We start from the raw sequence: 17,918 nt of genomic DNA on the forward strand, positions 1-17,918 counted from the left end.
GTCAGTAAGCAGCTTAGACTCAATATTAAGTTCGAGGAGAAATTTGATACCTGATGGTGAAATGAGGCCCTCTATTTATAGATTTAGGTTTCGATAGGGTCACGACAAGCGGTTACCTTGGTCGGATCAGAGGTCGGAAATGTCAGGATCGAGCAGATTGAACTCGATCATTCTTCCCCGAAATGAAGACTTAAATCCTGGAGAAAAATGGTTGTCTTTCACCTCGGAGAGTTCCGAGGTAGAACTCCATAAAATATTCTTTCGAGCCTTCTCCCAATAGCGAATCACTGTCCTCCACGTGGCAGTCAGGTTTCCTCCTCCAAATAGAGCTCATGGAGTTAAATGCAGTAAGTGACAAGATGAAGTGTCGAGCTTTCCCGGTGACACTTAAAAGGCCAGGCTAGGTAGTGGTACCAGCAGCTAAGGCCAAACTCCATTGCCTCCTGAAGGCAATTGAGGAAAGTTTTCATCAATCAATTTTTCGCGCAACATGACATGAAAAAATCGGATACACATATGTTGACTATTTGCCAAGAGGAGGGCGAGTCGTTGCACGAGTTTGTGGGGCAGTTTATGGATGGAAGATAAAAGCACAGGATTGTTAAGATAACGTGGCAAGGATGGCATTCATGTCAGCCATAAGTTATCCGGACTTGGCCAAATCCTATGTCTTGCAATCAGCGTGGACCTACAGCGAGGCCATTCAGCATGCTGGAAAGTATATGCACGCCGAAGATGTGCTCAAGGTCAAACAACTTTTGCACCAGACTACTACTTCAAAATTTGCCAGAGCCAAAGCCATAACTCGCAACCAAAGAAAAATTAACCGAACAAAGATCGTGAATAAGGGAAAGCAAATTACGACAATCGCCAGCAGCAAGATCGGACCATGTAGGTTAATGATCGGCGACTGCGGGAGTTTGATTATAAATACGCCGCTCAACATACCACTGGCAGAGATTTTAGTGAATATCGAAAATAGCGACTTAAACACCATGCTAGAGAGACTTGGAAAAATGAAACTAAGTCTGGACAAGATGAACTGAAACAAATACTGCTGGTTCCATAGAGATCATGGTCATGACCTAAGGTACCAGATTGAGAATTTGATTCGGCGAGGTCATTTGAAAAAGTATGTGGGAAAAAAGAGTACGTGTTCCTCGCAAGAAAAGAGAAAATACGACCGATCCGATAGAGATGATAAAAATTGGTCACCCTCGCCGAAGAAAAAAGAGCCCAATGAAAAAAGACTTGCGATTATAAACATCATCTTTGGAGGACGTAGTGGCGGTCAGTCAGGTAACAAGAGAAAGGCCTTTATCCGCAAAGTGCAGCATGAGGTCAATACCTTTTATGTTAGACCAGCAGCCACATTAACATTTACCGCAAGGCATTCAGAAGAGATCTCCATGAAGGTAACTAGGGGGCCGTTCACCTCTCAGACATTTCTTTTTGGTGAAAAGAAGAGGAGAGTCAAGAAGAAAAAGAACTAAGTAAAAAAAAAAGGAAAAAAAAAAGAAATACTCCTTTAAGTAGATAGAAGAGAGGAACTCAGAGCATTGAATGTGATTTAATGGGTGAATCGGAATACGAAGTGGTACTTAGAGTTTGATAGAGATAGTTGTACGCCAATAATGTAGAAGAATAATGAGCGAAATCAGTAAATCAGATATCGTGTTTAATTAACAGACGCTATTTTTGTGGAACTTTGATTCGATTTCAATCAGGATGGATTCAGCTCGTCCAAGTTTAGCCTTGGCCTTCGAAAGCTCAAGTTCGTGTTGAGATCTTCTTTCAACTTCGAACCTCAAAAGGTTGTCCGACGAAGTCTTGCACTCGACTAGATCATTTTTCAGCTGGTCATTTTCAAACCTCAATTCGGCAATCTCAGATAGTAAATTACGATTCTCTTCGTCCAACCGGGTTTGTTGTGCCTTATACTCGTTATTCTCCAGAATGCTCTTCTCGGCTTGAGCCAGAACAGCAATGGTTTTACACTTCAAAGTCTGGTATTCTACTTTCTCCTTCGCCAATATTTCCTACTCATTCTTCAGCTCTTTCAAGAGTGAGTTGTATTCGAACAATTGGAAAGATTATACCTCAGCCCTTCTAGTAACTTTGATAAGCGTGATCACATTCTTCCTTCTGGCAGTGCCGCGTTGAGAAAGTTCGATGCGAACCGAAGCCACACCCCAACATGAAAAAGCTAAACCCTGAGAATGTCACAAAGGTTAAAGAAATGGTTGAAAAGGTTAAAGCCGGTCAAATTCAAATTAAAATCTACCTTAATCATGTACAAAAAAGCTTCTTTGAAGGGTTCACTAGCAGAAGACGGGTTGCAATCACGTGCGTACTTCCCCAGGTCTTTGGAGAAGTATGGGCAAAGTTTGTCTGTGAGAGATAAAACTTAGTCCCCTTGCAGATTCGACAGGAAAGGTGGCAGTTCGAACTTAAATTCTATGGAAGAACCAGAAACCTTGAACGATGCCTCCCTAGTATCAGACAGGTCAACTCTAGAAACAGCCTTACATTTATCTATAAGAGGAGTTCGAGATTGCATTTCATCGAGTTCTTGGAGGGATATTCTAGGAACTTCGCCTAAAATCTCGCATTCGAAGTCCATATCCCTTGGAGACGGAGGGTGGATGTCAGGTATGAAAGGCGAAGAAGGTGCACCCATTCGATCGATTGGTAGGTCAGTTGGTGGGGTACCCTTGAACTCGGGGCCGGAGTATTAACTTCACTATGGACTTGCTTTCTCCTCATCAGTTGGGTCTCTTCTTCTTGGATCCGAGTAGAGTTTGCAGTAGAAGGGGATAGAGTATTCACGCTCAAGGCAAGGGCTTCCACACCCCCCACATGACGACCCTTGGCAGTGACCAATTTCCTCTTTACCGACCTTTTCGACTTCGGAGAACTCAGTAATGGCGGACGACCTTGCTTTGATATCGATGGCCTCGTTTCAGCAGTTGGCTGGGATTATTGCAGATCTCCACCCCTACTGGACTCTTCTTGCCTATCTCTAGGCTGCGAAGAGTCTTCATGTTCCTTCCCCTTGCTAAGAGGATCTGCCGCCCCACTTCCAGGGGGAACGTCTCGGTGACGACTAGTGCTAAATCTAAAAGGTTGAGGATGTATTTCTTCTACATTATGGTGTATATATATATAATTAAGTTGAAATAATTAGCAAGGGGGAAAATCCAACCTTCGGTAAGTTCAACGACAATCCTGCAGTTCCTTAAATTCTTATTTGTTAAAAGATCAGGACAATAACGGTCTCTAGGCGACAAAATGTCGTACCCAGCCAAAACGGCTCTAGTCTCTTTGGTCAAATCTGGGGGAGGATCGATCAAAACTGAAAGAATACAAAACAAAAGAAGGAAGACTCATTAACTTAGTAAATATTTATTTTGAGAAAAAAGTAAACAGGTTTTAAGAGCTTACTTAGCCTACCGAACTCCATGGTAATATCACAGTAAGGGGCTCCCTAGCTCGGTGGTAGTCATAAACTAGTTACACGAAATGTAAAACCACTTTTGCTTCCAGTTCTTTATGGAGGTGGGACCGTTAACAATTTAGGTAAAGCCCTTATCGGCCATTCACTAATTTCGCAAGGCCAGAAAGACTACTTAAATAAAAACGACTGTGGGCCCAAGAAGATTTCTTTATGGTATGGGTAGCCAACATTTGGTCAACCCAACAATCCTCCCTTCGAACAAAGTACCACCGAGCCTCCCCTTAAGTAGTCACACCTTTCGAGACTCACCACTTCTTTGTTCGGCACTCGAGGATTCACCGACACAGCTAGGTTTAAACCATGGCTCTGATACCACTTGTTAAGGACAACGGTATCCTATGCTCTTGGTTTCACCCAAAAGACCTCATACCAATGGAGATAATTGTCCTCTCTTATATACCCATGATCATTCCCTTCCCTAGCCAATGTGGGACTTTGTTTGCAATCACCTTACAAACCCAACAAACTGTGTTAAGGAAAGGCTGGGCAAAAGGATGTAAAGGTACCCTAACCCCGTACTCAAACATTTGGGGGTCAAAGCTCGCACAACCTACGAAGGGTTTGTTTATTGATTCGCCCTCCACAGGAACTTTCAACTCGATGTTTTTCGAAATTGAGTAGTATATCTAAGGATTCCTAATGATTCGTCAGGATAGTTCAAATGGAAGTGATCAGAGTTACTTTTGTTGTTCTCCGAAGATTGACTTTGCTTACGACGACGAGGTTTTCGACTTTTTGATGGCAGATTTTCTTGTACCCTGGGAGGTAGAAGGTCTATGGGTACTAGGATCGAAGGCCTTAGCCATTAATCGACTACAAAGAGAAAAAGAAGGAGAAATTTAATTAAGTCTAGGTAGAGAGTTACCTAGCAATGAAAGAGCGACGAAATCAACAAGTTGCCCTGACGTAGAGCGATTGAAGGAGAAAATCCTTTGCCCTAAATGCTCAAGTTGAAGTTCAAGAAGACTAAAATTGAATTGAAACGCGTGTTTTTGGGAGATAAATACCTAGCAATCGAAGGGTGTGAGTTCGTAAGAAAGGGGAAAATCGATCTTTGATGAAGTGGCTGAATTTTACTTCTGAACTGGACGCTACTTCGGAAAAACCAAATTGAGTTCCTTGAGTCTTCCCGAAGTAGGAGGCTATTGATTAATCCTCAATTCTATTCGCTACATATCATCAAAGGTTTGCCTGAGTGAAGAGAACACATGAAAGTGGTACCAATTCGGAAAGTGCCAAACTGGGCACCCGTTCAAGGAATCGGTCCTAATAAATTGAATCCTTAGTAGCCCAACCGACTTTCCTACACTACACATGCAGTTGCCTAAAAACCAAGAAGTGAGAACTGTATATTCAAATTTCGAATCTTTTTACACCAACGATTACTTGTAAAATTCTAAATACTCCTAATGTGGAGAGTAACAATAGGCGACATTGATTTCTTGAGCATAAGTTATCTTTTCCTATACTTGGCACTACAAAATCTTTGAAGTTCTAACTATTTTTTTACAGGATTTATTTTGGAGTGTTCTTGAAGATCTATTGTGACTATCAAAATTTTTCGGTATGAAACGTTTACTATCTATTATCGCTGTATGTTCGCTCAGATATGTTATAAGGAAAAGAAAAAACTTCAAGATGAAAATATGAGAAAGATATGGTAGAGATTGACGAGTTTAAAATAGATTTTGAAAAACAAAAAACTGTTTAAAAAGGAAGGTTTAATAACCAACTTGATTTTTGGTTTTTAAGTCTTTTTGTTTTTCTATTTTTCAAAAGAAATTATATATGTCTAATAACTAATTTCTTTTTTTTTTTCAATTTCTTGAAAGCAGAAAACTAAACATGTTGATAACTGTTCTGGATTTTCTAATTTTTAAAATAGTTAGAGAGATAAAAGATAAGTTAGACAGAAATTATAGGTAGAGGCAGGAAAAGAAAAGTTTAGAGGGACCACGAAAAACTTTGAAAGAGAGAGAAAATTTAAAAAGAGATGAAAAAAGATTTACCCAAATCACAGTGGTTTTAAAATCATTATTTTTTGTTGTTTGGTCAGTAAAGAAAAGGAAGGAATTTAAAATATAAAAGAAAAAAATATACATTTCCAGTTTTGTTTCTTTTTATTTCAATTTTTACAACAATAATTTGGATCCAAAAATTTAAATTCCATAAATCTGCAAAGAAGTTGATAGTTAGATACATTTAAAATATCTTTTTAATTTTTCAAAACTATTTTTGACTTTTTTCCAACATTTTTATTAGTTGAAGTATTATTTTGAAAAAAAAAACAAGAAAAAGAAGAAGCAAAGACATGATAATAAAAAAAGAAAATAAATAGAAAAAGTGAGAGAAAATTGGATTATGATTTATGTTTGTTTAGTTTTAATAAACGTATATTAATCATTTACATAAAAAAATAATTAGTTATTTTGGTTTAGATTTAGAATGATTTGCTTTTAAGTTTTTAAAATATATATATTTCAAGAGAGATATTTACCAGTTTTTTATTTTTTATTTTTTATTTCATTTGCAAGTTTTATTTTATTAGGTTAATTTGATTAAAAGATTTCATTTGTATATGTAGCTAACATATAACATATTTCATATTATATTATTATTATTATTATTATTTATAATATTAAAATGTTATACTTTTTTTGTGAATATTCAAACAATAAATTTTGATTTCAATGACTTCAAATTCATTTGATTTCAATTGTAATTAAGAATTTGAAATCATTATGTTTTGAAATTTTGTAATTTGAAGTCATTTATGTCCAATTCCAAATGTCAAATGCCCCATCAATAAAGATAGGTAAAAGAAAAAAAAAATTTAACTAGAGAAATAAAAAGAAAATATATAGAGAAATAAATGTTAGAGAGAGAATAAAGTTAGAGAAAAAAGAGAAATGATTTTAGAGAGAATAAAGTTGGAGAGAGAAAATTTCTGGAAAGAGAATAAAGTTGGAGAGATAAAAAGTTAAGAGAGAGAAGATGAATTTTTGGAAAGAGAATAAAGTTACCTAACAAAAAATATATATATAATGTTATTTTTAGTACAACAACCAAGATTTGAACCTCGGATCCTAAAAAAAAATTAAATTATCTTAACATTTGAGTTACCGTCATGATAGTAACAAAAAAATGTTAAATAAAGAAATAAAAACTAGAAAGGGAAATGAAGAGTGATAGTATTGAAAAAAAAAATTAATCCATGGATGCTTCATTGATCGAGAGGGTTACGGTTAGTTGCGTGCAAGGTGATTCGAACACCTACCAACGTAGAAAGAAAAGTATGGAGAAAATTTAGAAATAAGAAATAACATTGTTAAGAGAGATATATTTAGGAGGGAGTAAAGTTTGAAATTTTATTATTATTTTTTTATTAACAAGAGAGATGAATTTAGAGAGAGAAAATTAATTTTTTTTTTAGTACAAAGAGAAAAAATAAATTGGAAGAGACTTTTTTGGAAAAAGATATGTCAAGAACATCATCCAAGAAAAAAAAGAAAGATTTTGACAAAATAGAAATTTGTTTCTGAAGGTAATTTTTTAAAAATATATCTAGAATTAAAAAAAAATAAAACATTCTAGAAAATGAAAAGTAAAAGTTGAATTGATTACCCATGTTTTCGAAAAATGAAAACCAAAAACAAAAGACACATAACATTTTTCTTTTAACTAGTATAAAATACGAAATTTCCTAATTTTATTTTAAAGTATAAAAACATATAAAATAATTAAATAGTTAAAATTTTTAATATAATTGGACTCTTTTATCTCTCAATGTCTACCTCGCTAAGTTTTTATGTATTTTTCATATTTATCTCATCAAATCGACGTCTTAATAATTCTCATCATCCACTGATCCGGTTAACCTGACTAAAAAAACAAAAAGTTAAACGTTAGATCAAACAAGAAAACACAAGACACTAACTAAAGTAGAAAACATACAAAATTGTAAAGAATGTAGTGAGAAAAAAAGCTAAGAGAAAGAGTAAGAAAAAACTCGTAAAAGACAAAAAGTTACAAAAACTTTTGAAAATTTTTATTAATTATAATTAGAAATAAAATATGTTTTTTAAAATTAATTCATAGAAACAGAGAGACAAGAACTGTATACATATTCTAACTCTTTACCTTCCAAAACATTATTAAATAATAAAAATAAAGTAGAATTAAAAAGAAAAAAAATGGAGGGATGAGAGAGAATAATTTTTATATTAAGAACAAATTTGACCCTAAAATAAGTATGAAAATATTTAAATTAGAAAGAGAAAATAGGCAAAAAATTTCTCCCTACAACTCCTTATATATATAGTATAGATATTGTCAACCCTTTCAAAAATACTTCAAAATCTAAATTTATGGATGGATTAATAACTATTTCATTTTTCGTTTTTTATTATTTTTTTAAACTAGGTTTGATAGAATGAAAAGGTTTTGACCTTCAAAAAGAAAAATAAATTTTTGAAAACTAAATTTTTGTTTTTAAAATTATCCTAGGTTTTAAAAATATTTATAAAAAATTAATGGTGATTAATAAAAGATATGTGTTAATCGGTAAACATTTAAGCATTATTCAAATGTTTATTTATTTATACCAACTTTTAAATGGAGCTCAACTAATATGTATACACTCTACCAAAAAGTTTAAAGTTGAAATCTTGAAGCTCAAATATTATTAAACTTAATGAGAAAAAAAGTTCAATAATTTTCATTAATTAAATGATAAAACATTTGTTATCAAATTTTTGTTTATTAAAAGAAATTGTTCCAAACAAGGCCTACATGTTCTGTAATATTGTATTTAAAAGAAATTGGAATAATTGAAAATGATGTGTGGGTCCGGATGTAGCTGGCACATCAGCGGCCGACACGTCGTCCGGCGGGGCTACAATAAAACAAAATAACATCTAATCGACAAAGTTGAAAGAGTAAAGACAAACGTATAATTTGATGAACGGCTGACAGTGTGTGATGCTGTGGCGTCTGACCTGGCCAACCCCAACTCTCAAACAATTTCATTTACTCAAAATCAAACAAGGGTCATAAATTTTCGGTGCCCATCCTACGAAATAAAGTAACCTCCCTTAAGTCACGTAAATAATTCCTTTAATTAGACAACACTATTATAGATTTGGTAGATTTTGATTATTATTATTTTTTTTTTTGGTTTGTTTAACCTACGTTAAAGAATAATCTTTAAATTTATTAATATAACTATTTAAATCTCTTGGAAAAATTATTTACCAAGGAACTTTTTTCCTTCCACAATTTTTCACAAAATATCCATGAGAACTGGTTGACAACGATGCACTACAACACCGAGATCTCGTCTCTGTATCTCTGCCAATACACTGCCATTAGCCCCTAATTTTCATGCACCTACACTTTTTGGGCACCACCCAATGTGCAACAACACAAAAGATAACCTAAAAACATAAAAAAAAAAAAAAAAAAAAAAACTACGCATTTATATTATCAACACAGCTTCATGGTGCTACGGATAGAAAATAGTGTCCACTTACATTTGTAGAGCGTCGCGGCGATGCCTCCTATTGGCCAACTTGGCCCTACAACCGGCTTTTTCATTTTTTTCATCCTTCTTCGTCCCGACTCGATCCTAGTTCATTTCCACGTCAATTTGGCTCTACCAATACCAACAAAATCATAGTTTTTTTTATTGATATTTGTTGATGTGCTTGTGCGACATAACCACAACTAGAATTTGACATGGGCTTTTAATCGCCAACCTAAAAACAGAACCTTGCACCAATATTTTGCATCGTTTTTTAGAAATTTCGTCCCACATCAATGAGACATGGTGCTCAACCTCTTCCCATGACGTCTGTATGAGAAAGACAACAACTCCACTCCAGCTCCCAGATCTTAAGGTCCATTTTGCCCATACCTCTTCAGGAGGAACGAGAAAACCCATTTTGAGTTGATTGTCTCCAATGGGATATTACATTATTTGACCCACTCAAAAAAATTTTTTCCTCAAATAACCTAACCCTTCAAAAATGTTTCTGATGACCCATTTTTATTTTAAATAAACTTAAAAAATTAAATTACGTTAGTACCCTTGGCTCGAAACTGTTCTCATCCCCCCCGTTTCCCCCTCTTTCTCTTTCTTTCTCTTCCTCTTCGTTTTCGTTGTTTTTCTTCCCCGTTTCTTCTCGTCTGTTCGAATGAAAGCTTGCCTGAACATTGCTTGAAACCTATTTTCGCTGCGAACTCGTGTTGGTAAGTGGATTTTGTAACTCTGTCTAGTTAGGTGTTTTCCATTATCGTCGATTACCAATATTGTAGTTAGGGTTTAGTTTGATTCTATAAATTTCTATTTGAGGGGTGATAGGGCTTGAGGTTTTGTGTGTTGCTCGGTAAAATTAGTGTTTGAAGTGGTGGGAGGTTGAAGAAGGTGAAGAATCGTTTAGATTTCGGGCGAAACGTAGCGAATGTCGAAGGGTTTTCTCGTGGGTTTTGAAATTTTCTGGGCTATTTTAGGCGGGAGAAGATCGAAAAATGCCCGTTGACAATTTTGCCCGAAATAGACCCCGAGGAATTCCCGGGATGATTTTGCCTGAGTTCGACCCCCGGGAATTTTACAGAATTTGAATACCATTGTTTTTTGGTCAGTTTTTTTGCTATGTCATTATTTACTTGGATTGTTTAGATGTGTGTGGATTGTAGCTGTCTTATTATTTGTATTATGCTGACTGATTTACAGGTGCTTTAAAATGGAAATGATTCCGAAAATCGATCCAGCAACCTATGCTAGTGCGAAACTAATATGTCTATCGCACATAGCGAACACATGCAATGAGATTAATAGAAAACTCACCCCCAATCAGCTTGCTATGTTCAAGAAAACTATCTTTGGCCACCTCCTCGACGTGGATCTCGTATTTAACGGGTCATTGATACACAAAATTTTACTTAGAGAGGTAGAGGAGAGTAGAACAAACATTATTAGCTTTAACCTTTTTGGGAGTAAGGTGTCTTTTGCCGTAGAGAGTTTGACATTATTAGTGGGCTTAACTATGCCAGAAGTCCAGTTAGGAAAATCACATAGCCTCAAAGACTTAGGTCCTATACTTCAACGATAGAATGGAAGTGTTGTTGAGTGAGTTGGAGAAGATATATACAACTGCACAGTTTGAAGATGATTTTGATGCTATGAAGGTGTCAATAGTGTACTTTGTATAATTAGTGTTGTTAGGGAGAGAGAAAAGCCTTAAGTTTGATCACACTTTGCTCGGAATAGTGGAGTTGGGAAGCCTGATGCAATTACGACTGGGGATCGTTGTCATTCGAGAAGATAATAAATAGTCTACAGCGTGGTCTGTCCAAGAAGTCGAAGGATGAAGGGTTAAGGAAATCGTATAGTCTCTATGGTTTCACATGGACGTTTCAAGTACGGACTTAGATACTATATTTTATGTTGTTTTTGTTTTATATTGTGGTTTAACACGTCCATTGTGTATTTCTAAAGGTGTGGGCATACGAGACTATATCTTCTCTATCGGAACGTGTTGCGACTAAATTAAGTGAGGACGCTGTGTCACGCGTCCTCTGGTGGAGGTGTGGACATTCGATTGCATACCATGTGTTAGCTAGAGAAATCTTTCGGTCTTCTACTGTAAGTTCATTATACATTATAATTATTAGGGTTTATTAATTTTCATCTTCATCCCATCAATATGATTTGTGTAAGCAAGAGCGTGAAGTTTAGTTGTAACCGATGTGGAGACGAACTTCCTAAATAGGATGTTCGAGCCATCCGAACCGGAGGACGACGAAGTTATGGTGGAAGGTTTTCATGGAAGCGATGCTGCTGAACCATCGGTAGCACGCGAAGAAACTGAGAATAATGCTGAGGGACTGGCTGGGAATGTCGCTCAGGGTGAGAAAGGGAATGAAACTGAGGGGAATGAGCACAAGGAGAATGAGCTTGAGGAGAATGAGAACGAGCCTGAGGGGAATAAGAGTGAGAAGAAGAAACATTTGTATAGTATGCGTCTGAGGAGAGTGGAAAAACGTTTGAAGTGAATTGACAAGCATATGGACGATCGGATGGGTGGTATTAAGGCTGAATTGAAATCTATTAGGAAATTTCTTCGGCGAATAGCTAAGGTAAAGTACTCAAGTCATTTGTAATAATTAACATATATTGAAAGTTCCTTTATATTAATATGTCGGACATTGTCTAGGGTTTGCCTGCTGATCCCAACGACACTAGTCGGACGGGATCGGGAGACGGACCCATCGAGGTGATGGTGGTTCGAGTGATGGTGGATGTGGTGATGGACCCGATAATGCTGGACGGGGCGATGGACAAAGTGGTGGTAATGGTTTTAAACCATCTGCCATGGACTGTGAAGGCACCGATGTTCATAAGGTAGTGTGTGCTCACGAGAGGGATCAACATGAATCGGAACCAACGTCCGATGAATATCGTGAATAGGTACATTTTCCATTTCAAATATATGTCTTGATCCGGTAATAACGACGTTTGCATGTGTTTTGTTTGAAGCAACATGCACGTGACTTGTTGTGCAAGGAAGACGTGGCTAAGGAGGACGTTCAGCTGAAGGGTGAACCTCTTGCATGTGGGGCAGAGCCCGATGCTTCTCGACTGCAGGAATAGGAAAGGATTCTGATTTGTTCCCCATACAAAGATTCGGCCTCGATCAGTGCATCCGGCGAGTGCACACCGATTGAACGTATCATCATAGATTTGCATGACCCAGAGTCATCTGAAGACGTGGTATTTACCTTTGATATTCGGCCTTTTAATAAAGCACTTCTACTTCTGACATAGTTCCATTAGGATCAATATACCTGCTGAGGATTGGTACATTTAATCAAACAATGTGCACCTGGAAAATTCCCCGGGCGAAACTAATTCTATTTCGCCCGAGTTATTTTCCAGCGTGTGCATTGTTTGATTAAATGTACCAATTCTCGTACGAAAGTGAAGCGTTTTCACCCGAGAATTATCACAGAATTCTCCATTTAGTGCAGGCTTAAAAAAATTGGTTGACACCAACGGGCATAAGTTGAATAAATATTGGATTAACGCAAACGGACATAGATGGAAGCAAATAAGGAACTGTTTCCCATTGTAATGGACCGAAACAATAGATTCAACAAAAAAATGAAATACATGTGATTAAGTGTCCGTGGTTCGTAACGATTGGCGGCAAATTTTGCGGTTGTGCCCTCGGAGTCCACACCTACTACATTTATGAACTTGGTGCGGCTCTCCGACAGACGGTATCCGTATAGTTTGCCGCCGTCCAACCCGAGGAACGTACTTAGGGGGCTCGATGGGGAATTCAACAAAGTCACTCGGCAGAACCCAATCGTCCTTGTCACCCAATGGATAGATAGGTTCAGTATATGCAGTAATTAGTGTCTCTAAACTATATTTCGGTGAACACAACATGTACCTGTTCAAATTCCGAAACATTGCTGCAGCAACAGCATGGGAGCATGGAATCTCGTAGTAGTCGAACTGCTTGCATGTACAAGCCTTACTGTTCAAATTGACACGCACTTTACTACCACCTGCGTGTACCTCGAACTCATAATTGTCGATCGGTCGAACAGTGTGTCGTCGGGCTTGTTCCGAGACTTCTCTTAGAATGTCCGTCGTTCATATAATCATCGTTGTAGAAGAGCCCGACAATGTTCAAACAGTGCAGTAACTGGCAAAGCTCATTCATGCACAAGTACTGCATTCATGGACTCTGCAATGTTAGTTGTCATCTGGTTGTATCTCAGTCCAGGTTGATAGGCCCATGACCATTTGTCGAACCCAATTTCTTCGAGGTACCTTTGCACTTCTGGGAATCCAGCAAGTTGGTTCCAGTAATATCGGAATGTCGACTTCTTAAATGCCTTTGATGCTTTAAGATATAGAGTCTGCATGCCCTAGTCCTTGAACTTATCATTCAATTTCATCTTGACGTGATGCATGCAAGTGACGTGTTCGACATTAGGAAATACAGTAGCAACAACATTATTAATGGTTTGGTGCCGGTCGGACACAAAAACCAATCCATCTACCTCTCCAATAGACATTTTCATTTGCTCTAAGAACCATGTCCAAGAGTTGTCTGTTTCCCTATCAACGATTCCAAATGCTACTGGGTAAATTTGATTATTACCATCGACCGAAGAAGCAATAAGTATCACACCTCTGTATTTTCCTTTCAAATGAGCATCGTCAATGACAAGTACAGAGTGAATGCAACTTCTGAACCCCCTGATAAAGCATCCAAGGGTCATGAAAGCATATTGAAAATATTTATCATCTTCAAGCTTCAAATTAAATACCGTACCTGGGTTCACATGTTTTAACGCCTCACCATATTTATGCAGTAGAGTATAAGACTTCTTAGACGAACCCATCAATAAGTCCAACGCTACTTCTCTCGCACGCCACACCTTTTCGTAACGGATGTTAACACCGTAATCTCTACGCATGTCACTAACAATATCTTTTGGCCTATAACGACGACTTGGATCCTCAAGGTTTGCCTTTATGATCTGACCCACCATGCGACTTCGTGCTTGTCTGTGATCATGTTTTATTACCTCACCTTTGCAAGTATGCACACTAAAAAACTTAGAGATGAGGAAAGTATCGGAACCAGGAATCCTCCTCGCACGCATGCCTCATTTACATTCACTCTCGCAGCATGCAACAGTTAACAAACTCTTCGTAGATTTCTTCATGTGGTATTCAAAATTCAACCTCATTGTGAAGACCGATAGATTGAACTGCAAATCTGCTTTCGATTTGAAAGTACTACCTACTGCAATCTCTTCTGAGGTGAAACCAAGTTCATCAACTGTCCTATATCTCTAGAGCAAGATGCTTGAGCAGTTGTACAAGGTGCATTCATACTTACCGTGTTAACTTCATGTAAGGGTGCAAAAGATGGGGCATATACATCCGCTGGCTCTACATCCTTTTCGTTGTCAATCCCTACATCATTCTCAAATCCTACTATCATTCTTAAACTCAGAATCATCACCCTCAAATTCGTCACCCTCATAATTATCCCCATCGTGATCTTCGCCCTCATCGTTATCATCATTGCCTAAGTTACATGAGACAACATTGTCACTTAACGGTGTTATTGATGGGACAGAACATGAGGGACCAACACCCGGTATCATGGAGTGCATGGGAATAGGAATGGGGACATCTTGACCTAACTGGTACGGAAATGAATCGAATGCTTCAGATGCGGGAATGATTGGATTTTTTGAATTGCTACCACCATTTCTAAAAACACCATTTCTAAAAGAAACAGCTCTTACCTTCTCCGTGTGATATATATATCCAATGGGAAACAACCCTAAGTGCTTAGATGGATGAAGGATTGACCTTGATGTTAGAACAACGTGGTACACTTTTTCAGAGTACAATGTTCCTTTTGTTGTGTTATCTGAAACCTGGTGAAGCCTTAAAAGTTTCGTAAGTATTTTTTCTGAACATTAAACGTTTAGGTGTATGCATTAATTGAAAGTTGGTTGATTGATGGGATTACAATTTCGAACGAAAAAGTCGTCAAACCTCGCTCAAAAATTGAATGTCAATACTAAACATCAATCCCCGCCAATAAATACACAATTTTATTGCATTATTTGAAAAAATCACGGCTGGGAAATGTTCGACTTCGGGCGAGTAATGCTCCTCAAGAAACATTGCAATGAATTTAATATTCAGGGGTAGTTGTGTACATTTACTCCACCTGCCGTGTCAGAAAAAGCAGCTGTGGGTCATCAGAAACATTTTTTAAGGGTTAGGTTATTTGAGGAAAAAAAAACTTTTAGGGGGTAAAATGGGTCAATATCCCGTCTCCAATGCAATTAAAAGCACAAGTTAGAAGTGAGGCAAATGTTAGGGGTAAAATCAAGTGCAAACATGTGTCCCTCTCTCATTGAGACAAACACATCGAGAATGAAAGATTGGGTCAATGTGTCAAGAATGAGAGATTAATGGAGCTTCAACGTAGGGAAGATTCTAACCGACTAGAAATCAGCTACCAATAGAATGACAATTCTACCAACATAGGATCTTCTGATTATCGGTGGAATGTCCACTGAATGATAGGTACAAATATCGTCACAACAAGGCAGCACTTCTTATGCTCCCATTATTTAAAAAAAAAAAAAAAGAGTATAGTCCCACCTTCTTAAAGGTAAAAATCTCTCAGCCTTCACTTAAGCTCGATTAAATACTAGCTCTAATTAAGTAAACTTACTAGTGTTTCAAGCACCACACTGGTGTACGATTTTATTTCCGAGTTACTAGCTCAACCCACATCATAGTTTGTATCGAATCGTCTATTGACGTGTCATGCAAGCTAGGTTTGCGCATCAACCATATATTTTTTAATAAATGTATGATAAAGCACAAATTATTGGATTTTAGTAGGCTAAATTAAGTAGTCTTCCTGCCTTAAAAAATCCATTATCTCACTATTAAAAAGTATTACCAATTGAAATTTTAAAATTAGTTCTTGAGTGTGTGATCTTATCACGTTAATTAAAGAATGAAATTTATCTAAATTATTAAGTTTTATTTTATGAAGTTAAATGGATCGGTCAAAAGTTTTGATTCAATTTCCACTACTATCAAGGCATAATGAAATATAACTTTTATTTCTTTAATTAGGGATACAAGATCTCTTTATTTATTTATTTTTCTTGGGTGATAAAGTGAGATACAAGATCTAGATTTGATAGTATAAAAAATATAGATTATTCAAATAGCTTAGTAAGTGGTTGCTTTTTTTCTTTTTCTTTTTCTTTTTTTTTTTTTGCAAAGGCTTAGTTAGTATATTTATATGGTCTCTATCAAATAATAGCAACAATTAAGTCAAGAGATGAAAAAATAAATTAATAAATATTGATAGTGATTGAGATCCATAAATAGAAAGTTAGGTTGTTCGGTTAATAGTAAATATATCCAAAAAGTAAATAAATCCTTCCCACAAGAGATGTTTCTTAATTTAAATGACACATTTGACAGATAGATTTATTATGCCTTAGTCGACTACATTAGTAGAGTGTAAAGTTTGAGTAGTTATATATTAAGCTAAAATGCTTGTTTGAAAGGCAACTTTTTAGTTGAAATTTGGGTTACCAATAATTTTTAAAAACAGATGATCTAAATTTTCTTAAAAATTGAAATCAATCCATGTTATTGTTCTAGTTTAGTTTCTTATAATTATTTATACAGCCTAAAATGTAGCACCTTTTTTTTTTAGAAAAAAATGTAGCCATTTGTTATTTGGTAAAAGACTTTTCCCACAATTTTTGTAATTTTGGGCATTATTTATATCAGTATCCATTCTCATATTCTTCCCTTTGTCAAAGAATTTTTTTTTTAACTTAAAAAGTATAAAATAGGATTCAATCCTAAATTTCCTTCCAACGTAGGCATCTGACGCGCTTGTATTTTTTTAGTTTAGAATTATATATAAAATAATAAATATATCATATAATTCTTAAAATATATATGATTTTAAATTTTGTTTGAAATTTTTTTATCCAATAATTATTCAATAACGTAACTAAAAATAAAATAATCAGATAATTAAGCAACGATGAAACATTTTATCAATATTATTTTATATAAATTTTAAATCCGTTGACTATTAACATCTATCTCATATACCCTTAATTTAAGAATTCAACTAAAAGATGAGTTTTAATAGATTATTCATGTAAAATCTAATTTACAAGAGACGATTTTAAGGATACATGATTGTTAAAAGTTAAATAACTGATTTAATTTATATTCTGAAGGATTAAATCTTATTTTAATTTTACAACTTTCATTCTTTATGCAATTTTAGTCTTCAAGTTTTTATTTATTTATTTTTTATTTTTGAGCTGGTAGTCTTCATGTTTTAAACCTTTTAATTTAATTTTCAAACTTTACATAAAATAAAATACTCTAAAAATCAAAGTCCTCGCTCGCACCAATGAGGAACCGGAATTGAATCACCTTTTTCAAATAGATTTAAATTTCATTTTTTCTCAAAACTTTCAAACTTAATTTAGTTTTAAGTCAAAACTTTACAATAAACTTATTTTTAATATATTTAAAATTTAAAACTATTCATTAGTTTAGTAGTTCAAACTTTTAAAATATCTTTAAAAATTTAAAGAATAACAATTTGGGTAAATTGATAGTTGAGGGTGGAATCATACTAATTATCAAAATAATTATTAATTTATTTAAAATATAGAGACTAAACTAATAATTATTAATTTATTTAAAATATAGAGACTAAACTAAACGTTGTATATAACGACCAAATTAAATCAACAATTAAAATAAATGTTTTAAAATTTTGAGGGCAAAAAT

At 35.5% G+C, this 17,918-nt stretch overlaps 1 protein-coding gene across 1 annotated transcript; it reads right to left on the bottom strand.

The window, feature by feature from the left end:
- Nucleotides 1-13,459: 13,459 nt before the first annotated feature.
- On the bottom strand, nt 13,460-14,619 carry LOC111007778 (uncharacterized). Its single transcript, XM_022280253.1, has 3 exons — nt 14,443-14,619; nt 14,215-14,395; nt 13,460-14,130 (listed from the first exon to the last, which is right to left on the bottom strand). The coding sequence occupies exons 1-3, from the start codon at nt 14,617-14,619 to the stop codon at nt 13,460-13,462; spliced, it is 1,029 nt and encodes a 342-aa protein (XP_022135945.1).
- Nucleotides 14,620-17,918: the final 3,299 nt, after the last annotated feature.

This window comes from Momordica charantia, assembly GCF_013281855.1.
Source record: "Momordica charantia cultivar OHB3-1 chromosome 4 unlocalized genomic scaffold, Mcharantia_2.0 BLBB01000004.1, whole genome shotgun sequence".
Lineage (NCBI taxonomy): Eukaryota > Viridiplantae > Streptophyta > Magnoliopsida > Cucurbitales > Cucurbitaceae > Momordica > Momordica charantia.